The sequence below is a fragment of the Falco punctatus genome (genome assembly GCF_963210335.1).
Source record: "Falco punctatus genome assembly, chromosome: 1".
In the NCBI taxonomy this organism is placed as follows: Eukaryota; Metazoa; Chordata; class Aves; order Falconiformes; family Falconidae; genus Falco; species Falco punctatus.
The window spans coordinates 87489605-87517357 of NC_137580.1; the positions used below are offsets into that span (position 1 = coordinate 87489605).

The 27753-nt window shown below is 43.1% G+C and overlaps 2 protein-coding genes across 2 annotated transcripts in view; both read right to left on the reverse strand.

The window, feature by feature from the left end:
* The window catches only part of MAPK1 (mitogen-activated protein kinase 1), a 37125-nt gene extending 20038 nt beyond the window's left edge, over positions 1–17087 (reverse strand). Inside the window, exon 1 of the mRNA XM_080373994.1 lies at positions 16695–17087. Within this exon, the coding sequence (XP_080230120.1) occupies positions 16695–16837 (143 nt within the window). The 5' untranslated portion in view covers positions 16838–17087. The remainder of the gene's footprint in view (positions 1–16694) is intronic.
* Positions 17088–19417: 2330 nt separating this feature from the next.
* Positions 19418–27753, reverse strand: part of PPM1F (protein phosphatase, Mg2+/Mn2+ dependent 1F) — a 50743-nt gene continuing 42407 nt past the window's right edge. The window contains exon 9 of the mRNA XM_080373981.1: positions 19418–26142. Within this exon, the coding sequence (XP_080230107.1) occupies positions 26124–26142 (19 nt within the window). The 3' untranslated portion in view covers positions 19418–26123. The remainder of the gene's footprint in view (positions 26143–27753) is intronic.

Consider the following 27753-nt stretch of genomic DNA (forward strand, 5'->3'; position numbering starts at 1 on the left):
GTTGTTCTATCACCGGCCTATTTGAGTATCAGTAAGTCCTTAGTTCCAACCGCATCGACAGCCTGCTGGTTCTCAGGTACCTGAACAAAGAAAGAAGTACTCCTCGTCTTTATCAGCCTGTGGAACAAACAAGTTTGAGCCTTTTTCTATAGGCTGTTAATCAAGAAGAAGTTTAAGAGAAAAAGTTCATCTGGAGTTAGCCCATTCACTTTGGGGTGCAGAAAAGCCTTCAGAAATCAACTTCCAAGCAGCAAAATTCCACGTCCTCTAACTCATTTGAGTAATTTCAATTGTCACCACCTCTTCCTCCTCCATTGAGTTACACTGTCGGCACCTCCACGAAAAACAGACATGGAAGAACAAAAGGGATGAAAAATTTGTGAAAACAACTTTCCAAGTTCAATTCCAAAGATAAAAGAGTTCAAGAGAAAGACTGTATGTGACCCCACGTGAAGCAAACGCAAGCAGCAGCACGATGAGGTAATAGGTGATTGTGACCCACATTAATGAACACACTGGCTGCTACATTTACAGGACCATCACTGCAGAGGCTCAGAACAGCATTCCCAGCTACACCAACAACGCAGCCTCGGCATTTCCGTTCAAAATGCCTACACCTTTACGAAGAATATCACAGCCTGAGCCTAACAAAAAGGCTCAGCAAAACACATAATCTTCTAAAATTTGGACTTGCATTACTATTTAGTGAAAATGTTGTGAATCCTTACAAATTTTAAGACATTTTCTATGGTATAGCTTATACGAATGACAAAGATCTCATTATAACTTCTCTTTGTATTAAAAGTACATGGTAATTTAATTAGAATTTAAATGTACATATATGATTCTTGTTCCTTTCAAATTTCTTCATCCTCACTACTATATTGTTTGGAAGTTAAAGAATAATCAAGCCTACATTTAAACATCTGTTAGCCTCGATATTTCCTATAACAATATAAACATAATAGACAAACAGGGTTTACATACTACCTGTTTTCTATAATCAAGTCCCAGAACATTCTTTGAAATGCTCTTAATTGGCCTTACTCTGCTGAGATGTCCAGGTATCTGGTGATCAGATAAAGCAGAATGAACCACGAAAATCCAATTAGAAAAGGAGATCGAAAAGGAACTCAAATGCCTGGCCACGTCAAGGTCCTTCTACTGCTAAGCAGAGTTACGGCGCAACATGGTGTTTGTGAGACAGTATCGTTACCACTGTATACAAAAGGGTTTAACATTTCTCACTTTCATTATGAAAAATGACATTGAATTTGTGCCGCCAGTAAGATTTCCATACACCTCATGCATATGCAGTGGCACCCTTTTTGCATGATTTTTCCACAGAATCCCTTTGACCTGTCTGCATCCTGTCTGTAACCACAGACCGACTGCACAATTTATTTGCCTCTAGAAACACTGAACTCAAATGCTCCATAGGGTGCTTTGGAATTCCACATGCTAAGCAAGTCCTCATTACAACTGTTGCTATTACATATGTATAGATAACACATTAGCAGATCCTAAGTCCCAAAATAGATAATAACAAAGTGCCATAAGTGGAACTTGGCATAGCCTTCAAGAGCACTTGGTCTACAGTAATTTTCTTAGTTAATCAGTTAGTTAATCACCTGCAGTGTTTACAATATACCAGTAAGGCAAGTCACAAGCAGAAAACAAAACTAGAAATAATGTTGAAGCACGAGGAACCTGCATTTGGGAGAGAAATGAGAGAATCCTATGGACCATTTTATCATTATAAACAAACCTCCTATCTCCTTCTTTGTATTGACTTAAGCTTACTATTTTTTCTCCCACAATGCAGAATCTTTCTTCCTTTCAGACTACTGGACAGCAGCAGCTATGCAGAGCAGAAAAAGGCAAAAATGTCAATATTTGTAAATTGATGATGCTTAAATAAAAGTTCCTAATCTCTTAAAGTATTTGTTAAATGTCTAAGTTATTGCTTCTCAAGCCAAGGCTGGTTATTGATGAAAACCTGCATCTTTCCTTGTACAGATTCAATGAACCTGAGTAAATCAATTAAGTATGCCGATATTTCCTCTCTTATAGCTGTTTCACTTACAGGTCTTGAAGCATTTTCTTAGCAAAAGGTTTATGCTGTTACTTAAAAAAGGATGGGTAATTTTGCTTTCAGATGGTTCAACTATAAAGCACATGATTCAGTGTGGAAAAAAAGCTGACTATTTGCAGGAAAGATGCAATCAATTTCCTCTCCAGTGCATACTCTGCATGCAGTCATTTTTCTGTTCCTATCAGAAGATCTCACCACACTACTGTAGCTAAGCATGCACCGCTGTTACCGCTGCAACGCCTCAGCTAAGGAGGGCACAACTGAAATACTACCTAGTTGAAACATTAAAAGGGACGCTGGATTTATTTCTGTTGTCACGCTTTCTGAAACAGGAGCTTTTCGGTAACTTGATTAAACATGTGAAAGATTATCTCAATTCCTATGAGCGAGAAGCTAATCATACAAGTAGTCAGTACGCTTGCTTATGCATAGTATTTCAAATGTGGTGCATACTTCAGGTACACAGCAAATCCGTATCACAAAAGTTAACACCATTTTACCTTCTCCATCACAGCCCCCAAAGCCAATACAGCTTTGAGTAATCTCTGCGACCCAGTGCTTTTTCAATTTGACACATGCTACAGAAAACTGTAAAAGCTACATATTAGAGTGAACTTCAGTAGAACCGAAGAGTCATGTGTCCTCTCATGCATATATGCTACGATCAGACACACATTTGGCCTATGGAGCCATACAGCAGTATCTATTTCACTACCTAGGAAACACTGTAAACTGACAAAATTGGGTCAGACTGAACCATTTCCCAAAGCTTTCCCTGCTCCTCACTATCTCCATCCAACTGCTACCTGCCACCAGCACCAGATTTACCCACTCCTCTCCAGAACGCTGCTGAAGGAATGTGCTGCTCATACACAACGCCCATTTGTAGTGTTCACAAATGAAACAGCTATAAAAAGTGCAAATCCAAACCCTCGATGCATTAACTCACTGCAGTTAATATAACAGCTTATCACTTAACACAGGATTCATCTTGCTTAGCCTCAGCTAGAATTAAGAGATCTAATTTTATGACTAATAATCACCTGTGCTCCCCCTACAGTCCAGAAAGGAACAGCTCCACATACACATTCCATCTACCACCCAGCACATCCTAAATTTACATTATTTGCGTTCTGGAAGCGCTGTCCCAGTGTGCATGGCCTAACCTAGTTGTCTACACTGTCAACTGCTACTAGACCTCACAACAACTGTTTGTATTTTCACCAAGGCAGTTAACTGGGACACCTTCTAAGGGCAAGAACCTTCCATTATCTACTTTTTTTCCGGAGAAAATAAATATTTGTAAAGTGGGAAGAACAGTCCACATACAAACAATTTTTAGAGTGCTAATTTATAGCTTTTGGGTTCTAATCCTTAACCACAGGCACCAGTGACTACACACAGAACTTTCCCTTTAACAGTCATTGTATTACTCACTTTGTGATTAATCTAGTTACTGACACTTTAAATATTGAGAAGGATTTATTTCCAGCCCAGTGATGTGCAGCTTCACAAGCTGATGCAACCATTCAGCTGTGAGTGCTATTTATCTGTAATGTGATAAATTTAAATATAGATTTTGCAACTGCCCAACTCCAGTATACACAACATTATTCCTGTCGCAAGCTGCGATTACCACCCTGTGACAACCTGCAGTAGCACCATTGTTTGGATACTTCTAACGCACCACGTGAAAATCAACATGAGCTGTAGCTGTACAGTTTATCATACCTAATATTAACTATCTTGAAAATACGTAACAAAAGTTTTGACTAAGTCAAATGCCTTGCACAGCCGTACAAAATAAACAAACGAGCATTTATAACCCAACAAGCTGCACGACACAACTTTCAAAGCCAGTGTTTTATCCTTCTACTTCCCCGGTACCAGCTTCCTTTCTAACAAGCAGCCCAGGGTGGGGCTGCTCCCAAATGCAATGACCAGCAAGTGCCCGCAGTGCCTGAGCTGCCTGCAGACTACAGAACACAGCAGCTAATTGCTCAGAGGAACCTCTGACACGTCCCTCTCCCATTAACTCCTTCTCGAGGAAGGAAAGCTTTTCACCAGGCCGACCGGGACAAGTGCCAACGCTGAGCTCCTTCTCCCCACAATGGCTGCTGCATGTTCTTCCATCCATTTCTATTCTTCACATGTTTCATTTCAGAGCAGAGCTGGAACAAGTGAGAGCATGCTGCAGCTGCCGGGAGGAAAGAAGCCAGCTCCTGGCAATAGTTGCATCCCACAGAGGGCTGTTTCTTCATATAACCATTGAAAAACAACTGCCTACTCTGTCGGCATCCCCCATCCTCAGTGCACTCCTTACCATGCCGCCTGAAGGCTCGCCCCACCATGGGATATTCTTCCAGCACTCTGAGGATTATTCACCTTACGGCTGTTTTACAGGCTGCTCTCAGCATATGCATATACATACACACAGAAATACACAACGGCAAACATCCTAATTTGAAGTTTAAAAGGGATATTTTATCATAGCTTTGTGTTGCTGTGGAAACAAGATTCCAAGGGCATATCCAGGGATAAGAATCTCTCTGAAATACTGAATAATTCTGCTTGCAACTAGGAGAGGAAAGGCAAAAATAATTCCCAGCAAACAAGCTGATCTGTGAAGATCTTTAATCTTTCCACTCAGCCTACATTTAGCTCAATCACGGACATTTCTACAGTGCTGACATTTACCAAGTTACAATGCAAATAGCTTATACTTATTTTTAAGACTGCTCTAAGTAAAATAATGCAGTATTATGGTAAGAGTAATAACCAGCAGTACCGTAACAGGCTGTTTGCTACAATTTTCAGTGGTGGGGGAAGGTGGTGTTATGATTTGTGGAGGGGACTGTTGTTGGGTTTTGTTTTGGTTTTTTTTTTAGTTGGTTTGGGGACATTTTTTTTATAGTCAGATTATTAACCCCTTCAGAGACTTCAGAATAATTAGGTTTTGGTTCTAGATTAAAATATAGGGAGCAGCTGTAGTGTATTATTGTTTTACCGAAAAGACTGGAAAAAGGATAGAAGCAGTCAAAGACAGCTGCAGATTTGAGAACATGGAGAAATGTGTCATTTTTATATGACTGAATATACTTTTTGCCCCCAACTGTAAACACCTACATTTACTAGAAATATTATGAATAAATGGAACAAAGTCTCAAATATTTTTTAAGTATATTATTCATTAGACATTTTTTTATCAGCACTAACTTACAGATCAGCATCTGGTTTAAAAGGAATACACGCCTATTTAATACGAAGATATATTTGCCTTGTTTTAACAGACCCCAGTTTATGAAAAGACAGCCCATGCCTCGCTGGGAGTTTGGTTTGATTTATTAGCTTTCTGTAGAAGAGGTTCTCAATAAGAGAACATCTCCCAGGCTTCTCAGCTGTGAATTCAGGACACAAACTATAGAAACACAAGGGCACCTTAATATGCTTCTACTTTTCTCCATTAAAGATTTAGTTTTACAAATTAATTCCTACCATGTAGTAAAGTCAGTAGACCCATGAAAATGGAGAACTATCGAAATATCAGATTCTTAAAAAGAAACAACAACAACAACAAAAAAAAAAAAAAAAACACCAGAACAAAAAACAACTCACCCTGAAGGCTCTAGTTGCTTTTCAAGCTACAAAATTTTACAATAACCAAGTACCACTTTTTCCATCCTGTTCTGAGGGACAGAAGTCAAACCAGTCATCATTCAGCACTCTTGAATTATCTGTTGGTATGCTACAGGCACTCCCCATTGATTATTAAAAGACAGCTGTATGTATTATCTTCTCAATCTCTGGGAAACAGTATAAGCACTAATAGCTTATAAAGAGGCCAGAAAACTTTAATTCAAATTTAAATACTTCAGAGTAAGCTTAGACACACGAATTACGTGCTGAATCACCAAAAGCTTAGTGTTTGAGAAGCGGACCTCATCAGTGTCAGAAAACTACCTGACGCTGTGAACTACAGGATGAGCTCAGATTTATCTGAAGTCTTGTTTTTGTCAGGGAAAGAAAGAGAATACACACTGCTGTGACACACAGCTGCCCGCAGATGCTGAAACTGACAATTTCTCCCCATTTTCTGGCACCTCATGCTACAAAAATGGCAGCAGAGGAAGACAGCAACAAGAGAATATTGAAATAAATATACAGTAGATGCAATACAATTTGCAGTAGTCTTAATCTGGCCCTAGCTGAAAACTCCTAATTGCATGCTATCTGAAAACCCTGATTTTGTTTTAGTGTCATTTTGGGTTTTTTTTAAGTAGTTTTTCATTCGTCAGGATTCTAGTATCAGTAGATAGATTATTGCTTTGGGGCTAAGAAAATACGAATCCCTGTTTCTAAACTTTTTATCATGACCCCTCCGCAAAGCAACTGTCATACTTTACAAACTCCTCTTGAGTTTATCCATATCCTTTCTCTGCTGCTCATCAACAAATGATCACTACAACGGTTTTGTTTTTATTATAGAAAATATCTAAACAAACTATTTTTTGTTTGTCTTATAAAGTTGATTTTTGTTCTTTTCCAGTAAGGGGGAAAATAAATACAATTTCTAAGTTAGCATCCTTTATTTTAGCACAAATCCACGGCAAAGTGCCCAAGTAATGACAGCAGATTGCTCTGTGATGTTGTTAGTTAACCTCTGAGGCTTACTGGGTCAGAAAATAACCTTCACCTTTACCACCTACTTTTTCAGCCACCTTTCTCATAACATTCAAAATCAATCCTAATATTAAAAGTTTCTGGTACAATTATGCCAAGTCTTTCCTCTCATGACAAAAGTGAGTAATTACTCATAAGCAATTTTACTCTTTGGCATTTTCTGATCTACTACAGGTTATTGCCCTTCACACCACAAATTTTTAAGGCTCTTTTGTAATCTCCCATAGGAGATCTGTTTTCAGATATCTAACTCTATTAGGTTACAAAGGCATAACTTTATTTTTCAGAATTTGAAAGGCTGAATCTGATGAAACCTTCCGAAGCATTACAATTTTAAACTATTTACTATGCACATAATAACAACTTAATAGTTTAATTCCTTAGATCACTCCTAGTATTTTGAAAACAAATAGCTAGTCATGCAAAATGGAGTCTGTTAAATAAATTACTTTTGCCAGCAGCTCAGTCAATTCATAATCCCGGGTGTGGCAGAACAGATGATTTATGTTTTGTTAGCACCTACTAAGCAGAACTATGAAAAGCAGCAATTGTAGAACTACACCTAAACATCAGTATTAGAAAACCATTAGCTACTTCACCCAAGGTTCTGTACTATTTGGCTAAAGATGTCATTTAATTTCACAGTGTTCTGATCTATCTTGGTTGTTGAGGCTGGGGCGGGGCAGGGATCACTTCTCTCAATCTCTTTGAATATATATTTTTTGTTCCTATACCTTAAGCTATGAAGCATGGTGACTTCAAATCATCATATGTGCCTACTCCATGTGACTTCAGTTCAAGTTGGTCTTCAGAAAACAGACAACTCTTACATCTCAGTATTTCATCTACTTCTTGCCTTCCCACTTATCCTCCCCATTTCAGAGGTTTACAGGTTCTCTGCTGCCAATACTTCCTTTGATAGCAACCATGCCAAATTTAATACTTAGACTAACTTCAGCATTACGTCTAAAGGCCCCTTGGCTAACTGCAAAATAACCCCCTCACTCCAAAAGCATGTACTGCTTTTAATAAGATACAATATTAAATATCACTGCCTTTCTTCTCTATATATAAACTTAAAGACAATTCCTGCAGGAATCAATTTCAGGGTAAAGCTGTAAAAAGCCTGACAACATCTGAGACAAGACAACCTAAGGGCTCGGTGAACTGAAAGGAGTGGTTGTGGTTCACACTTTGTTGTGCCTGACAACCCTGCCCCTTTCTCACTTTCTTGGCTGGGGCTGTGCCTTTCTTTGTGCCACTTCGGAGAACTGAAGCAGCTCGAAGTCAGTGCAGCTTATGAACAGGAACAGTAAAGAAGTCTTCACCTGTACAGTCCTATGCCCTTTCTGTGTCACATGTTTTCTGAAGGAACTTTTCAGTTAAATCAGTTTTCCAACCCAGCTAACTACAGCTGTGCAAGCATCGGATGAAGGACCTGAGGCACGGCAGGCCAGGCACAGCCTGCGATCAGCACAAGGCAGTTATGGAAACCACACTGCCATGAAAACCCAACCTCTGCGCATGTGCGGATGAAGAACCGACTTCCTCCTCCTGGGCTTATGGCTTCTCAAGAGGCAACAAAAAGCCACTAAGACAGGGAGGACAGGCCAGGTACACAACCAACATTACTCCAGAACCTGGAAAACACCCCCACCCCCTAGCAGCAAAGCAGGCTCCTCAAACCAGTGTAGGAAACTTTTCCCCTTTCCTAGAGAGGGGGGAGAGGCACCACCAGAGGGCTGTAAGTGCTAATGGTGTCAACAAATCCCCCAACATGGTGTACTCTTTTGTCTAGTAAGGTTCTGATTTCACTTATATCCCAAATACTCCTAAAATCAGCTTTAGAGAAAGGAAAAAACCGCAAGATCCAGAAAACTACTATATTTTTCAGTAATTAACTTATTTGATTCCACAATATAAACCTTCAGAAGAGAGAGTTCACAGTGTTTCACCCCAACAGAAAATAAAGAAGTAAACTGCTGAACAAAATCAATCGTGCATACTTAGAAGCAGAGGTTTTCCTAAACCTGCTGGAACATCAGTGCAAAATGAAAACTATCAAAAAGCACTAGAGAAAGCGAGCTCATTGCTACTGTCCACCCTGCCACAGGTAGTTCAGTATTCCACCAGGAAAACACAACAAAACAGAAAAACCAAACTGCCAGCACTGAGCATGCATCTCGCCACTATCAGAAGTAACTCCCCTTCAGTATCAGCTTACGAGGCATTTGTTGCATGGTTTTTCCATCTTTTTCAAAAGCCATGCCAACAGTAAACCCCTGACCCTCAACGTATTAACAGCTTTGTATTTTATTCTGACAGGGTCACAGCATAAAGACATGTTGGCTACTGTACTAAAAGGAAGATATTTCACAATTATGAAACACTCAGAAAAATCCAATATAAAAGTCCGCCTGAATGTCATTTGGGGTACTTTCCACCATCCACATCCCAATAAAACCGGGTGCATTCCAGACTGAAGCAGTTTGAGGAGCAGAGCACTGATCTGCAGTGCTCAAATGGCTTCAAGTTTTACTTGGGACCCATCAGCAATATTTGGTGGAGCAAACTGCCTTCCCTCCAAACAGGTGAGAAGTAAGGTACTGTAGTGACAGCTGTTAATTTTAAGAGAAACTGCAAAACTAAGTAATTGCATATTATAAATGGTAAGCCTAATTGCAAGTTGCTGGTAGTTAAAACATACTCACAACATAGATGAATTACTTTCTACCATGTAACAAAACCCTCTCATTTACATTCTAATCACCACAGAGCATTTCAGTATTTTACAAAAATTCTCTCAAAATAAAAAAGAACTTCCAAGAGAAGGGATTTTCCCTTAACAGAACTTAGGTTGTTGTGATTTTAGGTACTGTGAAACAAGATAGTACAAACACATGCACAGCTCGGTTAAGAAGTGGACTGTCATAAAGATGCTGCTCAAATCAACAGAACAGCATTTCTGTAAAGCATTTGTACAAGGTAGATAGATATATCACACACACAAATCAGAATTTCCCCCACCGCTTACAGGCAGCTGGGCCTGGGGAGGCACGCAGCAGCCGCCTAGCAGCATCCCTGCCTGCAGGCAGCCAGGGGCACAGCGGAGAGCAGTCCCTTCTGCCCGGGACATGAGGCTGCCTCTGCGCCAGCTCTCGCCCAGTGGAAAGGGTGGAGACAGGAATGTTCTCCGAAACAGAAACCGACCTGCTGCGCACCGATGAAGTACAAGAAATCTCATCTTGCCAAATTACCTACGAATACCTCATCAAATAACCCCATCTGAATTAAAGACATTTATTACTACTTGGATCTGATTAACCTACCTGGTCAAAGCTGATAAACTAATGTGTATGTGGCTTTTAATGTACCTTGCAAAAAGGTGAGTTTGAGAATAGCTTCTTTATATGCCCAAAAGTTGTAATAATGCAAAGGGAAATAAGCTCCCTTCTGAAAAAGATTCATTCACAAGCAAACAACTCTTTAAAAACTGACCTAGCAATTAATAGAATCTGGGTTTAACACAGATAACTCACCTGAAACGAAACAAACTACACTTTGCTGCACTTCACATACACTATTAGTTTAATTTACCTTACACACAGTAAAGTAAGTTATATTCTAAAAATAGGTTTAGGGCTCCATATGCTTTGAGCTGTTTGAGAATCAAAATCAAATAGATTTGAAATCACTTAATAAAATGTTGTGGAGGTTGGGTTTTTTTTCCAAGACATTATTTAAAATTGCCTAAAATGCCTCACTTTAAGTTCAAGTATTTTCTGTATCACCAGAACAATGTCCAACTTCACGCATCAGCAGCGCCTGATCACAGCAATGAGGCTAACCACGGACCCGGCTGTGTTATTAAGTGCATAGCCAGCAGGTCAAGGAAAGTGACTACTGTTGTGAGGCCACATCTGGAATACTGTGTCCAGCCTTCCTCTCTCCCAGTACTGGAGCAAGTCCAGCAGAAAACCATTGGGATGCACAGGAGGATGAAGAACATGACATACAAGTAAAAAAAAAAAAAAAAAAAAAAGGAGAAAACGAAAACTGGGTTTGTATAGGCTAGGAGGGGGGGAAAGGGGGTGGGGAGGAGGATGGGAAAGCATCTAATTTCTCTTTTAAGTTACATAAAGGGAGATCAGAGAGAAAACTGATCCAGACTCTTCTCAGAGGTAAAAACTACAAAGGACAGGAGGCAATGGTGGCAAGTTGCAGAAAGGGAAACTCATGTTTTTAAGGGCAAAAGTTCCACTGGGCACTTGGTTTACCACTAGAACCAGAAGGTGCCCAGAGATGTTGTGGAATCTCCATCCCTGGAGATTTTGGAAATACTGAGTGGACAAGTTGAGCAACTTGATCCAATTTTGACATCAGCCCTGCTTTGAGTAGGAGGTTGGACTACATGACCTCAGGAAGTCCCGTTCAATCTATACTATGTTGTGAAATACTCCACAGCAAGACGTCATAAAATATTTTTATTAAATACCATATTGATCAGTTGATTTCATTTCTAATTCACAGCTGAAAGCTATGACAAAGCATCAACATAAAAAGCATTAAAAAAATTACTATTTTGGTGAAGCATTAGTTTTCAACTCAAGTTGAGCTGCACACCTACTCAGTTGGCAAGTATTAACTCTTCTGTGGGCTGCAGATCTCCGCTCCTGAACAAGGAGCCCAGTGAACTAACAAAGCCTGGTGTCCTACAAATACACATTTCTGGTCTCAAGAGTACCGATAAATCCATCCGTAGAACTGGGGCATCTGTCATTTTCTCTCTGGAGGAGTCCGGCTTCACCTGTGTGACCTCCTGATGCAGTCTCTTCCTCAGAGGAGCAGCATATACGATCTGTTCGCATTAACAAAATACCTATTTTTAAGAAACTTGCAGAAACTTTCCATCCTTAAGACATCTACCAACTGTCAAATTTGATGAAAGGCAGGCAGCAGGTTCAAGAATCATATGTAGGGGTACAGGAGACAGACTGATGCAACCCCATACTGATACTGTGAATGTATAAGCCTTATGTCCTTAATAAATCATGTTTCAAAAAAACCCTAAACACAAGTTATCTCTACCTGTTTCTGTGGGCTGGATCATGCCATGTTAAGGAAATGTGTATTTATTTATAAAATGCAAGTGTCCCTGAGCTGCCCTTTTCAACTGTTAAGCCAGTATCCCGTTACTTTGGGCAGACAGGAGAAGTTGCTACTTCTCACCTTCCGTAACTCTTGGGCAGTAGCTGCTGTCCCGTCGCTGCTGCCTGCTGCACAGCTTGCTGACCACCTGTCCATCACGGGGGAGAGCGGGGAAAGCAGCCTTCGCTGCTCCTCTGGTGTTTCCACAGGTTAAGCAAGGTTAAGCAAGTTTGAGTGACTGAAAGGAAATGCTTACCTCTGCCTCCTCCCCAGAGGGAAGCAGCTGATAACTAGCCACCAATTACATTCCCTAATGCTCTACTCTGATCCTTGCACTACGGAGGATGTAGTAGGGTTGGCCAACTTGTATCAGCTCCCCGCTCTCCTTATCACACAGACCAGAGCATGTTAATTACCAGGTATCGACACCCATACACAACCCCTGCTCCCTAAAAGCACGCATAAACAGGGACATGAATCGCTACACTTGCTCTACCACGGAAGAGTACTCTCTCCAGATTAACGCAACCGTTCACAGGAAAAAAAAAAAATTACAGGCTGTTTCTTATCCCTGCAACTAGGCAGTCCATCCCCCAAACCCCCCAGTCTGACCCTGACAGAAGGATGCAAGTTCTACCTTTTTATGTAACATTGGACACACCCAAAATAATATTACACAACCATCAATCCCATCAAGGTGGGGGGTTTTTGTCTTTTAATATAAATATCTATGCCTTGCAGATCATTTTTTCTGGGGTGGGCTGGGGTTTTTTCCTGTTTTGAGTCTCTTTATGAATATAGTTCCAGACTTCATTTTAAATTATCCATCCTCTAAAAGCAGGGCTCTTCTGTGAGACAGTAGAAAGCAGCAGAACTTTGGAAAAAACCCCAAATTGCTAAATGTTTTAAATATTCTTTTTTGTATTACTTTCACATTCATCTATTGACTACCTTAACTTCTAATATCACCCATCTGTAGCACAAAGATGTCTTTGTAACAATGCAATCAAATTCAGAAATGCAAGACTTGAGCATCAAGATTGTTTTCCTCCAGCTGCATTCAACTTTACTATTTATATGGAGTTATTTGCAGCAGTGATAATACTTCACATAAGCCTGACAACAAAAAGGGCTTCCAAAAACTAGACTATAAACCAGAACATCCCTATCACATTCCCATTCACTTTTTGTTTCCAGAACGATTACTTGTTTTATACTGTCAAATTACTGTACTTGCCAAATTACCACTGACCAACTAGATGAACTGGAAATTTAAAGCTCAACACTATCATGTTTTTATTGCTGTTTCAGTGTGTTTAAAATATGGCCTGTTAACAGGTAGCTCCCCCAACCACCACACCCCACCCACCACCAACAAAAGAAAAAACCCCACACACATTTGAGGAGGAGGAGACAATCTTAAAAACCTTTCACATTTTGTCTGAAAGGTAGTTCTGAAACTTTCAGACTCGGTCTGAAAGCTTACTCTGAGGTTGTTAATCCCTTATCACTGGAAGAAAGGGAAAGTCACATGAAGTACATTGCACCAAAACCCCACAAAACAACTCTTAAGTGGAAGAGGAGGGGAACAAAAAAAACACAAACCCACAATATTTGCATGTATTTGGATAAATTAATTCAGAGTAACAAACATGACTGTATGACTAAACAAGTGCTCAAAGAATGTCCTGCAGTCCTAGGAAGCACTGAGGATTTTGGCTAAACTTTGTTTGCACTGTGGTCATCCCCTAGTTTCACAGGCAGGAATACTGAAAACAAAAAATAGGTTAGAAAGGACACTGACATGGATAGCCACATATTAACCACTTCACCCTCAGCAACAAAATCTCTGAGTGAGAGGCAAGCCTGTATCAAAGGATGAACCTTTTTTGGCAGAGCTTTAACTGGAGGACATTAAGATGGGGGGGGCTGCCTGAGAGCATGCCTTTTCTGCTTACGAAGCGGAGAAAGTGCAGCCACAACACAGCAGTAAATATACTGCTCTGGTAAGTTTATTTTTACCCAAAACCTGATTAGGTTCAAAATCACTGCACTAGGGAAAACAGTCAAATGCCTTTAAAGGTTTTCAAATCCAGATGAGAGAACATTCGCATAGAGTTTATTCAGTCAACATCTTCCTCTATTTCCTGTGCTGTTATTTTATGTTGTGATCAATATTTCTCAAACATTATTCTCTCTGCTGCAAAATCAAAATGGAAGACTGGCTTTAACTGCGCTATCCTAAGGATATTTCATTTGCCCTTTCATTAATATAATTAAAAGAACATTTTCGTTTTCAACTCCCTAATCCAATAATCCAGAAACATGAAAGATTAGAAAAAAAAACAAGGAAAAGAGTGAAGGTTTTTAAGAGTTAAGTCACTGGTTTTCTGTGTAACAAGCCTTACGGCACAATGCACTTGTAAACAACTAGCATCTCCCAACTTGTTCACATTAGCTGTGGGCCTAAAACAAAACCATTAGAGCCTGCAGTCTCTTTCCTTCGTTAAAGTGTACAAATTCAAATGGATTTTGCAGTCGCAGGAAACATCTCCCATCTGCACACTCATAGCTTGCCCTCTACCCCGCCCCCCAAGGGAGAAGCTTCTGCGGATCCCCACCGCATTAGCAATCAAAACAAGATAAGAAACATAGTGTTAAACTGCACAACCCATACGTCTGTTGATTGACACATAATCTTATTTAATCACAGTAGCTTGTATGTTAGGCACTACGATACATTACAGTTGCTATGGAATTAAACTACAAGTGCATCCAACATTTTCCTTATCAAGTATACAACATCAACTGGGACTTTGTTCCCTATCATTTCATACGCAAGACAGAAGAGCAATAGTTAAAGAGCACAACGCACCAAATGTAGTCTTTCACATCAGTAATTTTAGAGTAGAAAACACAGAGACCCAAGTGTATATCTCAGCCGAACCAGAGATTTCAATTTTTTGTTAGTAATTTTGTATAGTGTTCACAGCAGACACAATGTTTTAGAGTAAGTTTTTAAAGAAAAGATAACCCTTAGTTTTGGAGGGGAAACAGTTTCCGTAGAGAGCTTAATAATTTACCGTTTGGAGCGGCAGAAAGTGGCCCCGTTTCCCCTGTGGCTGCTTACTAGCATAGTGATGCCAAAAAAGGGCATCAACTGCCATCCTACTGCTTTTTGTAATCTCTGATCTGTGGCGAAATAATTTAGCCTTAACGCGCTGGCTGTTAAACACACCTCTAACACCCTGTTGATACGAACCTGCCTGTACACAGCATACGTCCTGGAATTACTGTTTCGAAGTACCTTCATAAATGGGACTGCGAGTGTCAATCAGTGCAGCTAGTACCGAGGTTATCTGCACCGGTTTATTCGCCCTAGCTCAGATAATAAAAGCACACCTTAATAAAACACAGCCTATACCATAAGCTACGCTAACAAGTTTTGGACTGGATATACTGCTGTGATTTCTAACACTAAACCCATAACAAGGATATCTTCACACCATAAACAAGATTTCTGATTTACATTTTCAAGGTTCTTCCCACAGCAAAAAAGCAAGGGCCGCAACTCAAAAGTTTTTGCAAGAGAGGCTCACCTCACAGCTAAGCTCAGGCCTAGATGAAAGCTGCCACCCTGAAACGCAGGATGACTTCATATTAACAGGCCAGCACAATTCCATGACTATATGCAAGAACCGATAGCTGCAAAAATCTCTAACATACAGCTGAAGGCTCTGAAGAACCTTTGCTGAGAAATGCACTTGTTTACAGAAGATTAAGCACCAGAGAGAGAAATTAAATGCTGATAAAGCTTTCATGAAGTCATAGCCTGTAAACCACCTCGTTTAGCACCTCTGGTCAAAAAATGCTGAAGAAACAGATGCAGTGCTGGAAGAAAGTTGACAAAACAATAACAACAAAAAATTCCATCTGCATCCCTTGAATTATTTCAGAGGTAAAGGGGGTTTTTAACCTGTTTTATTAACAGAAGACAGAATATGAAATCTTAAGTAAGGTCACCGGGCATGTCACATTTATAACCATGACACTAGATCTACCACCACGCAGCATCATCCCAACACATTTAGATTGTTTAAAAAAAAAAAAAAACAACAAAACAAACCTCAAACTCTCAATCGGGTCTGCTCCCAATTTCAGCATGCTGCAGTTTACTCGCCTCGCTCCTTACGCCCGATATTAAGCCAAGCAAACACACACGCCCGCTTTTTAGCGAGATCTGGCACAAGCCTCCCTGACCCACCAACACCCAGGAACTGGAAGGGCCGAGCGCACTCTCACCTGCACGCCGGCACCGCAGCACCACCCCCCACCCCGGCAAGGGCCAGGCCGTTGCGGCCGCCGCACGCAGCCCCCGGCCCCCGGCCGCGCCGCCAGGTGAGCGGGCACACCGCGCCAGGCCGGGCTGTGCCGGCACCCGCCGCCCGCCCCGGCGCCGCAGCCGCCCTGCAGGGCGCGAGGCGAGCGCCCAGCTCCGCAGGCAGAGGGGAAAATCCTGAGGAAAAGCAGGGCACGGCTGAAAGGAAACGAGGCGTTCGGCGGCACCCGCCGATGGAGGCATGTTTGGGGGGAGGGGGGAGCAGCGAGGGAGGAGGGTGATTCCGGAGGACAATCCCGGGGAGACGCGGGAGGGCCGGGTGCCCGAGGCCTGGGCCCCCGCCGAGGGCCGGCCCGGGGCGGCGGGGAGGGAAGGAGGGAGCTGCTGAGGGCAAGGGCGCTGCCCCGGCGGGGCCAGGCAGCCGGCACTCACCAGACCATGCCGTAGGCCCCCTCGCCGATGTAGGAGAGGTTGGTGTAGCGGGGCCCCACGTCGAACACCTGGCCCCGCACCATCTCCGGGCCCCCGGCGTTGGCAGAGCCGCCCGCAGCCCCGGCCCCCGACACCGCCGCCATGTTGTCCGTGCCGGGAACCGCGGTGACTGCGTGCGGGGGGGGGGGGGGGGGGGGGGGGGCGGAGGCGGGGGGAGGAGGAGGAAGGCGGGGGGATACGAGGAGAAGGATGCGGGAGGGAGGAGAGAGGCGCCGCCCGCTCCGCCGCGCTCCGCAGCACCGGCCGCCGCCTCCCGGGCCCCCTCAGCGCCGTCACCGCCACGGCCGCTCTGAGGAGACGGGGCCGGCCGCGCGCGCGCGCATCTGCCCGGCGCGGGAGGAGGGGGGGGGGGGGGGGGGAGGGGAGGAGGGGGCGGGGGCTCGCGTGCAGGGAGCGGCGGGGGCGGGGCGGGGCCGCGGGGCGGGGCCGCAGGCGGGGCCGGGCACTGCGGTAACCGCAGCCGCTGGGGAGGGGGCGCGGCGCGGGGGGCGGGCCGGCTGTGCGGGGTGCGCGGCCGCCCGGCGCCATTAGAGGCGTCAGGTGACGGCGGGCGCGGGGCAGGAAATGGAGCCGGGGCCCGGCCCGCGCCCCCCGCCGCTGCCTGCCGAGGGAGGCCGGGACGGGCCGAGGGAGGCGGCGGGAGCGGGACCCGCGCCCCCAGCAGCGCACGGCCGCCGCCCCGGGCCAGTGCCGGTGCTGGCGCTGTGCCTGTGGGGGGGCCGGCCCCGGGGTGCCCGGTGCCCCGGCCGCACGGCAGCCGCCCTGGGCCGTGCCGCACAAGGGTACGTGCGCGAAAGCCGCGTTGCTGTAACCAGGGCGGGTTCATCCGACACCTCCTGGCTCCGGCGCACGGGTTTGCAGCCGCTCGTTAGCGAACGGTTTTATGCAGAACTGCAGCGTCCTGCGCGGTGGCTCCCACCGACCCGGGCCGAGCGGGAGGCCCGAGCGCACGGCTGGCTTGGGCGGCCGCTTTGCTGCAGCGGCATTCCCTTGGACTGGCACTGTGCAAAAGTCACGCGCAAGCATCTTGACTCCACTTCTGAAATTTTTTCTGCAATTCTTAAATGACCTTGGCAAAGCACATCAGCCCCTGCCCTGAAACCCTCCTGTTGCTGCCGCCCGAGATGTGTTCCATGTTCCGTGCCTTAGCAAACCCGTTCGGACGCAGGCCTTGCGTCCTGGCACGCCCACATCTCCACGTTTATACCCAGCACAGCCCGCTGGAAGACCCCAGTGTGGAATCATCCCATTGCCCCTTGAATACCCAGCATTTTTCTTACACGTAGTTCCTAATTCTGCACTGCTGCATAATGGTGCTCAGCCAGGAGCTGTGGTGCGACAAGCCAGTTGCTCCCAAGCTCTCACTGGTTGTACTCTGTCCCCTTCTTTTTCAACTTTCCTTTCTCAGCTCTGCTCTCTTCCTGTTGACGTTTTCACTATTGACATCCCTGCTGCTCCGTGTCTGCCCTTGCCTTGCAAGTGTCCCTGCCCTCCTCCTCCCAACTGCCAGAGGGTCGCTGCTGCCATCCCACCCTCTCCCATCACTACCTGCCACAAGCCAGCTTCCTCTGCCACCAGCTGAACACTTGCAGTTTTCCACAGCTGCTTCCAAATGCTGTACAACCTCCTGATTACAACTGTGCTAACACTTCTCCAAGCATCAGGGTTGCAGTTTGAGCAGTAGAGAGGGAAGAGCCAGGGGTTCCAGCCGTGTGGCCACCATTAGCCACACTGCAGTCAGAGCCAGAGCTGCCCGCACAGCCCCAGCCTGGCCGGACGGAGTAAACGCTGGCATTGATGAGCAGCGTCATCTAATAAACTCCTCTCTATTTAACCAACATTCAACTATTCAGCTTGGGGGTTTATGTATTTGAGTGGGATAATGCTTCTGAGGTGGTGTTTTGGTTTTTTTTTTACTTGTATATAACGCTTTCCATGATGTGTCCTCCTGCAGTCGAGAAAGACAGCATTATTTTTCTCAGAAATTTCAGACAGCAGTTAACGTGTTTAACTTTTCTGAAACCATATACAATATTACTTAAAAGGTTCTCAACTCTAAAAATGAAATTACGCTTACAGTTCTGATTATGTACATAAATAAATCTGTCATCAGCAAATGCAAAACAAATTATAATAGAGAATCCAGCTTAAACACAACCTGTCACAGTAAATTTAATTAAGAACTGGTGTATATCTAGATTATTTTCTACCTTCAACCAGGATGTGTCTGATCAAAAGGAAACCAACTGGGCAGACTAGGAAATTGTGGAAAGACTGTCAGCTCCTCTGACTGCTGTGTTCAAATATATGTCTAATCCAATTAAACCCAAATAAGTGGTCAAAAAGCTATGGCATGCTTTTCCAACAATTTCTCCGGTGACAGAACTTAGTGTATGCATTTCAATGAAATACTAAAGTTACTGAGATAGGCAGACCCGACAGAAGTGTTATCAATTGCTTTTCAGCCTATTTAAATACACTGCCATTACCAACACTTAATGTTGGGTCTTTTGCTTTAACAAGGTGACTTTAAAGCCTCAGTTCTGGAAAGAAGATAAACATGTTTGGGGAAAATTCTTAGTTCTGAGATCAAAATAAAGGGTTATGCTGGGGGAGAGGAGGTGATGCTTACTAAAAAATGATAGCAGATAATAGAAAACATGAGGAAGGAAAACACTTTTATTTCAAACAGAAGTAAAAGCAGAGTTTGTCCAAACGGAAACACAGTACCTTCAGTTTGAAAGCTAGGAAAGAGCTGAGCCATACAATCAGTCAGTTTAAAAATGCCATGATTTGGACTGTCTCCATCTTCCTATCAAGTTCAGGAGTCACATGGATGAGTTCATCCTACAAGCAGGATCTAGAAATTCTCTGTACTGTTATACATATCTACTTTAACTGTTAAATTCATGTTCTGTAAATAGGTCTCTTCAAAAGTAAACGTCCTCCTACAAAAGGCCCTGGGAGTCCTGGGAACAGCGTTCTCAGATTTAGGCAAAGGACAAACACTATGCAGCTGCCCTGCAGTGCCACTCCTTAGTGGGGGTAGGAGCGATTTCAAAATTTGGTCCTAATCTAAAACTAAAGCTACATCTCCCAAGATTATCATCATCATCATTATATTAGTTGCATTATTTGCGTGGGGACATTGAAGACATGCCTTCCTTGCTAGCTGCTGTAAGAACCATGGTGTTTGCTTTCAGAGTACCTCTGCATGACGCTGAACCTCCCCGTCATCCCAACAAAATGCAGGCATTAAGTACATAAAACAATTTTCCCAGCATTATTTTAAAAGACCTCAAGGCTGTGTGTGGGGGTGACGGGAGAGAGAAATAAGACATGTAAGATGTTTTATAAAGATAAATTTTAACTTCTAAGGCACTCAGGAACCATGGTGATGAATGTGATACAAACTTAAATTGCTTAGATATGAGCTCTGATCCACAGGGAACTATCCTAAGATTCACAAGGAGCAGCAGATGCTAACAACCTCTACTCAGTACCTACCTGGGCTTGATTTAACTGGTGACATATAGCTGAAATCCCTTGAGACCGATCCTTGTTTCAATGTTGACTGCTGCTCTGACGGTGTAAAGTGACCTCAACGAAAATGAGGATCTCGCCATGATCTTATGCTGTTGGGAAGTCAGAAACAGTCTCTCACCCAAAATGCTGGGCAACTGATGCCAAAACAAACTTACTTCCCCCCTGCCCCAGTATTTCCTTCCCCCCCCCCCCCCCCCCCTTCAGCATTCTGACTGACTTTGCAGGAAGCTTATGGTGGCTTACACACCACGGAGTTGAAACCAGTAAACAGATTGCTATGTTTGTTTTGTGCATGCCAAGGGGAGCACAAACGATTATTAATTGCAGAACTACACTGTCAGCAACAACTTTGATCTTGCACTGGGTATCATTCTGTCACTGTCAGGATCTGTCACTATCACAGGAGATCTCTTGTATTATCCAGGAGATCTCTTGTATTATCTATTGCATTCTTCTTGGATTTGCTGTTCACAAATATAGTTTGAAAACACAGTTGCAATTTCAAGTCATTTTTATGTTCCTTAGTTTTGTACAAGTAGTTTACAATGACACTATAAATATTTTAAAAGGGATCCATTTTACAGCAACCTGAAAAGCTTGTTATATAATTCTAACCGTTTCAATTAATATACTGACATTTTGTTGCTGTCTATATAAAATTAAGTTGTTTTTATTTTTCAGCTGCAGTAGCAGCAGTATCCAGGCACTGTCCTGCACTTCAGTAATGGAAATTTCCCAGCCTCAAAGCACACTCTGTCTCAGTCAGCTGCAATAAAACTCTGAGTGATTTCAATATTGTTGTGTGCTTTACTTGTCCTCAGTTATCTGGAGCTGGTATCTTTTGAAAACCAACTACTCTTCAGGAGCTTGCTTCATCTTGCCCAAAACTTAAAATTCAGCAAACAAGCCGTGGATGATAGAAGAATTGAGCCACCAGATAAAAAGTTATTTTACAGGACGGACAAAACACCACATACATATAGTCAATATTTATACAGAATGTTACAGTGACTTGTGAGGATCCCACTGAAGTCCCGGTACGTGGCCACTGTTTTCTTGTGCCTACGCTTCCTGCACTGGAAGGCTATTACAAGTTTTTATGAGAAGATTTAGTTAGCGCATAATACCCACACTCTCAATTTCTGTATTTCTGGTATTATTAATTCCTAGGAAAATACAAGAAAATACAAAAAAGGAAGTAAGATTATTACAAAACCTCAGAAATCTAATGATTTACAAATACTATAATATGCAGCCTGCTCCCCTGACTTGTTTTCAGTTCAGCTGTAGACAGGACAAGTGATGCCTCCAACAGAGGCAGAAGTCAAAGAATGCAGAAACACTATTATCAGGGTTTTATGTTGTCCAGATACTGCAGTAACTCCATTTTTTTGGCATTTCTTGCTCCTACCTAAACATTTAGGGAGCATTTGTGATGAAGAAGTGGGCTGATGTGAGGACAGAGAAGAAATGATGATGAAGGACAGAATAAAAGAGAATATGAGGGGGGGAGAATGTAAAATAAAAGCAAAATGAATGGGGAACGAGCTATGGGAATGGAAGGGTTCTATTTGGAGGGGTGATAGCCAGACCCCACTGCTTCTAGCTTTGTGCAAGTAAGGCACTTGGGAGACACACAAGTCCCCTCATGGGGAACCAATCTGGAGAATGGTGTCAGTTCTTCTAAAAGGAAGGGCTTGCTTTCACTGATGTTGTTGCTCATCACTAATACACGTGCAGCTACTGATTTTCTGGTGGCACAGGTATGCTTCCTGGTTGTCTGCTGGTTTTATTTATTTAGTGTAAATGACAGGCAGTGGCTGAAGAGAAACAAGCACTAGGGATCAGCACACTAATGGGATTCTGGTATCTTCACAAAAAATGACCTGGCTTCAAAATTCAAGCGACGTTGATAACAACAGCACATGGTGAGTGCGTGGCAGCCTTTCTGAGCAAGTTGGAGGCCACAGCACAGTTATTCTCATATAAGGTTCCACACAAATGCACTGTCACACTTGGCTTCCTTGCTGCTAGCCTTGGCAGATAACAAGGAAACAGGACTGCCGCCTCTCCTTTCCCGGCCGGATCCTGGCTATGCCGACACTGAACTGCAGAAGAGGCACCCTCCTTATTTACAGCTGAGACACACCTCAAGCACCTGCAGGGAAATAAATCTGCATCTTTGCTCTCTCATCTGTACCTGTGCTGCGGCGGGGAGGGAAGGCGGCAGTCCCTTCTCCGCGCAATTTGTTCAGTCCACTGACTTGAGAGTCCAAGGAGCCCATACTGTGTATTTTCTTTCAATAGATACTGTATAAGTTACTACAGTCCAAAACTGATGAATCATCATTCATTTTTAAAACAACCATTTCTTCTGCAGTTTTGCATATCTATAGCAGATAAGAACTGTGCAGATGAGAGGTTTCCTGAAGGAAGTGGTGTCACCGTATTTTGAAAAAAAGAGCCAAGCTGTTGGAATCTGTGTTGCGTTATGGGGGTAATGCAATACTGCCGAGCACTTCCTGTTTATCATGAGCGATACCGTTTTCACCACATCATAAAACTTTCAAGCATTTGTTAATAAACAGTCCTAGAGAAAAAATAATATCCAAATATACAACCCCCTGTGGCATCTGTCATTATAAACAAAAGAAGGTTTTCATTTTATATATATATATCAGGGGACTATTTGTGTAAGAGAAGCAGCTTTTGAGGGCCCCATCCACCTCCCGCTGAAGTCCATCTTGCATCTCTCATTAGGTCATTGGCATATGATTTTTCTTATATGTAACTAGTAAGATGTTTGAATGAGCAAATGTAATTTTTACTCTCAGCATATTTTTTTTTAACAACGTAGGTACACTGAGAATGAACATCTGCAGAATCACAGCACAGAGCCTTATATGAAAACAGCAAAAGTAAGATTTGCTTCTAACGATCCACAAGTGCGGAGGTACCTAATCAAATATACAAATTGTGCAAATGTTCAGAGCAGTGCTGTCTCTCGCTGTGGCCTTTCTCACTTGACAGCTTTGATGTGTCAATTAATTTGTCTGGATAAACTAACCTAGCCTGAAAAAGGTAGTGCTGGGGAACAGAAGGGTGCAGATTTTTCAACACTAGCAACCTAGATGGTTGCAATTTGCACCCCCAGCAGATAAAATCTTTGGCAAGGAAATGCAGATTACTGAGACTAATTCAGGATGTTCTCGCCATCATAGCTACAACTTTGCCTGCAGCCAACAGGCGCTTGGGGTGGGGGGGTCGGGGAGGAAATTCAAGGTTTCAGCCAGTTCTATAGGGAACAAGCATTTTGATAGGTAACTATACAACAATGCAAAGACAGGCCTTGTGTCTCATACAGCTTCACCACTGAAGGAGGCTTGTTAAGTTCAGAGCAAACTATAGGGCTTATCTGTTCAAGCTTTCTGGAACAAACGTCTGACGTTCTGGGAGCACCTGAACTGCAGTACATGCAGTAATCCTGCCACACAGAAATACAAGATGGGTAACAACTGCATACAGTCCTTACTTCTTTAGGTGGCTATAACGTCTTACACTCCGCCTGTTAGACCAGGGGAAAGACTGAGCCTCAGCAAGCCATTCCCTCCAGCCACCAGCACTACATCTAGCTAAATTGAATTAAGACTTTGTAGCTTTTTGCATTTTGGAAGTTTTAACAATGGAAAAATTATCTGGCTCATATTACCATTGTCTTGCCTGACATATGGTGGTTATTACTCCAGATATGCAGAGCCTAATGATAAGAGATGCCTCTTATAAGTGCAATACACTCATTGTAATCAGGCACTATGTTTATCTTACCGCATTACTGCGTCTCTGGGTCTTGTACAAGCGACACAAAATTGTTGTGAGGATCTATCAGCATCCTGCATCTCAACTATACTTTTCAATATGATGTCTCATTTCCCACTGATGTTAACAGGGCCAAACTGAATCCCTGGCTTGAAACCCTGAGAGAAAGACCAACAGCCATGAAAAGTATTTGTTACTATTACAATAAAGTCTGCTTAAAAAAAAAAAAAAAAAAAAAAGGGCAAGAGACAGAACGCCACTCATTTTGAGAGATATGGCAACATGTCTGTAGGATGATGCTCTGATTCCAGTTTTACAGGTACCTTTAATGGCAGTAGGGTAAGATGAAGTAATGATGCTCTGCCAAACAGTACGTGTGGGAGAAACAGACGGCAGATGTCCAGCCACTTAGGCCTAAGCTTTGCGCACCAGACTGTGGAATGGAAACACGTGTGGATATTTAATTGTTATTCAACTACAGGTTGCCTGGATTTATGAGTCTGGGAAGCACATATGCTGCAGTGAGAAATGAGTGTTTATTAACACAGTAGCTGCGCTGGCCTTTCCCGCAGAGAGGCAAAGCACTCCTGTCTATAGAAAATGGATTAAAAGGGAGCAGGGTACCACTCTCACGTCCCATTTACCTTTGTGAAGTGCAGCTGGATAAATGTCAATATATAGACACATTTGCATCATGAACCCTGAACAGCTTTTACCGCTGCTCGTCACACACAGTAAAAACGCAGCAGCTGTCCTCTTATGAAATCCCAATCTGGAGAAATGTATACCTAAATAAGGGACATAAACAGGACTCCTCCTTCAGAGACAGCTACATGGATACACAAGGATAAACCCTTTAAGAGCTGGATTAGGAAGATGGGACCATTGCCCTGTATTCAAGCATTTTTCTGATGCTTGTTGCAGCAATATTCTGTGGTTGCTGTGAACGTGTCCCCTTTCCTCCTTGGTTCTTCTTCCACTACCCTTACCCATGACAACATCCTCCTGGGCTCCTGCAGTTCTGTTCAGTCCTTTCTCTGCCGTGTGGGCTGGCACAGGTGGATGACCTCCCTTCACCTATCCAGTCAGCCTCCCTGATCAGGCTGTGTTGATCTTGTGCGTTTCTGAGGGTGTCACTACCTATGAGGTGAGGAGGGAGGTTAGGCACAGAACAGCAGTGAGGTATCCCCCAGCACACGCCAAATCTGCAGCAAAGATCTGACTGTACTTTTCCCATTCATTGCAGTTCCAGTCTCCATTCCCACGACATCAAACTCTCCTCCTCTCCTGGGCTAGGATATTTTTTTCTGAAATAATTTTCTTACAGTTTATTGAGCTGCATGAACTCAAAGGGCCAGACAAGCACCAGACCTGTACAAAGAAAGCAGCAAGGCTGGGAGCAGAAGCAGTATCCCATTTGATACTAGCAGTCCATTAGATTTGGCTCAGCTGCCATGCGGTATCACTCCCTAAGACTAGTTTCATCTGTGAAACAGGGAGGGTTGATGTCACTGCTGAGAAGCCTTCAGACACTTCTATTGCCTTTGCCATCCTCTGCTGCACTTTTCTCTGTTCTTGAAAAATACAGAAACAAAATAATCATGAAGGCAGTTTTATAGTGACTTCTTTACCACCTCCTTTCTGCTCATCCTCTTCCTCTCCTGTTTCTGCCATTTACCCTTCCCAAAATCTTTCTGCTCTAATTCTCCATGCTCCTGGTGACCTTGTCCTAACATGTCACAAGCAGCTGCTGACCTCTAGAAATGCACTCCTGATCCAGGATCTTTTCCTTTGCATACACTCTACACAAGCAAGACAGACAAACGCAGGCCTCCTTTCTCAGGACAAGCATTTAAAAAAAAAAAAAAGGCATTACACAATCCACAAGACATGCGCATTACTCACCAAAACAATCATGGGTATCCTATTTCTGCAGCCCTGCCTCTCAGTGCTTGTTTCCTTCCAGCATCATACCCATGCACCGAAGCCAGGACCTAGTAACAACTGCTATGTACAAACCCAGTGCCTGCAATGGAGAGGACCTTTTTGTACAGCTATAGTAATGAGCGGAGGCAGTCCTACTGTGAAGGACAGAAGTATCTTGCCGTGTTTGTTTTGTGATGTGGTCTGATCAGTTATACTGTTGAACTAATAAAAATTACAAGATGGAGGCTTTCCAAATGGAATCCATTGCTAACCATCGTTCATTGCTCTATTCTTATTCCACATATGTTAAGAAGTGCGCATTATCTGGTACATCAAGACATAAGAAACAAATAAATGCCTTTATACTGTAAAAATAAAAAGCGCCCAAACCTTTCTAGAAATACTGTAGAAACATTCGCATCCTCTATTTCTGTCTTTTATAAAAGGCAGGCTGTGTCTTATTATCATCAAGGAAAAAGTAAACAAACGTAATTTAATCAGTTCTGTCTTTCATTGATTTGCATCAGCAAGAATAAAAGACAAAGGCAGAATGGAAAACAGCAGCTTTGTGCTAAAAGTTTGAATGCACAAAATACTTCTTTCTCCAGCTGTCAAACATTAAAAAATGCTATGCATACCAGTAATAATAAAAGTGTCAAACAACTGACCACAATGGAAATCACAATGCTTCATTAAAAGCTCTAAAGCAGAGTAGAAAAGCTTACAGCCATTTGTTAAACAGAGCTAAATGCTAAGATACCTTCAAAAAAATGTCAGAAGATGCTTTCATCTAGCCTAGTCAGGCAGATAAATATCTCCTTGTTTAGTTCAGCTGGGTCTTGGAGCTCGCACAGATTCAGCAGTAACAGCTGTGTGTCCCATTTGCTTTCCTGAGGCTGGGGCATCTCTCAATAAAACAGAAAAGGTTAATGTCCTTTCCAGCACTCAGGCCTTCATTCCACGGGGTGCAGGGATATAATCAGTAATTTTGTATTTACATATGTAATTATGTATTATTTGGAGAACCTAACCTATTTGTTCAGCTGATAGGCGATGTTGTGATAAGGAATTTCAGCAGACAGGATATTTATAGACCCTTTATCTCTACGTACAATCAGAACTAAAATGTCAAACAATACCCCGAATGAAGGGTTGTTTCAGTTCAACTTTTCTCCATTGTTGCTTTTCCCTTTTTTTTTTTTCCCCTTTTCTCCCTCTGTCTGGTTACTGCCTAAAACTTGGCAGTGAGAGAAAAAAGGGAATGTGACTCACACCGACAACTTCATTTGCTGTAAGAGACCTCAGTAATTGCTCTAACCCACTTACAGGAAAGCTACCCCTCCTCTTTCTCTCTTCCTCCACCCTTGGAGAGACAGAGGCCATACTTGTAACAGGAGCAGCCGGGCTGATCTCAGAGGTCATGCTATCACTTATGAAGTAACCAGGCCTCTTTCTTTTCACTTTTCTTCTTCTGGATTCATGTTAACCCCTCACAAGCTCTTAAAGCAGCCTGAGTTTAAGGGGCATCTTCCTGCCACGGATTTCTCATGAACCTAATAACCAGCATTTCCAAAGGACTCGTGGCTTGAGCACAGCAGGGTTGAAGCAGCTGCTCTCACAACACACACCAGCTTGGCCGCCAGCACCGCCGTGCTGGGATAAAGCTACTAAGGAGTCAAACAATTGATGCCTTTTCCTTTTTTTTGTAGGG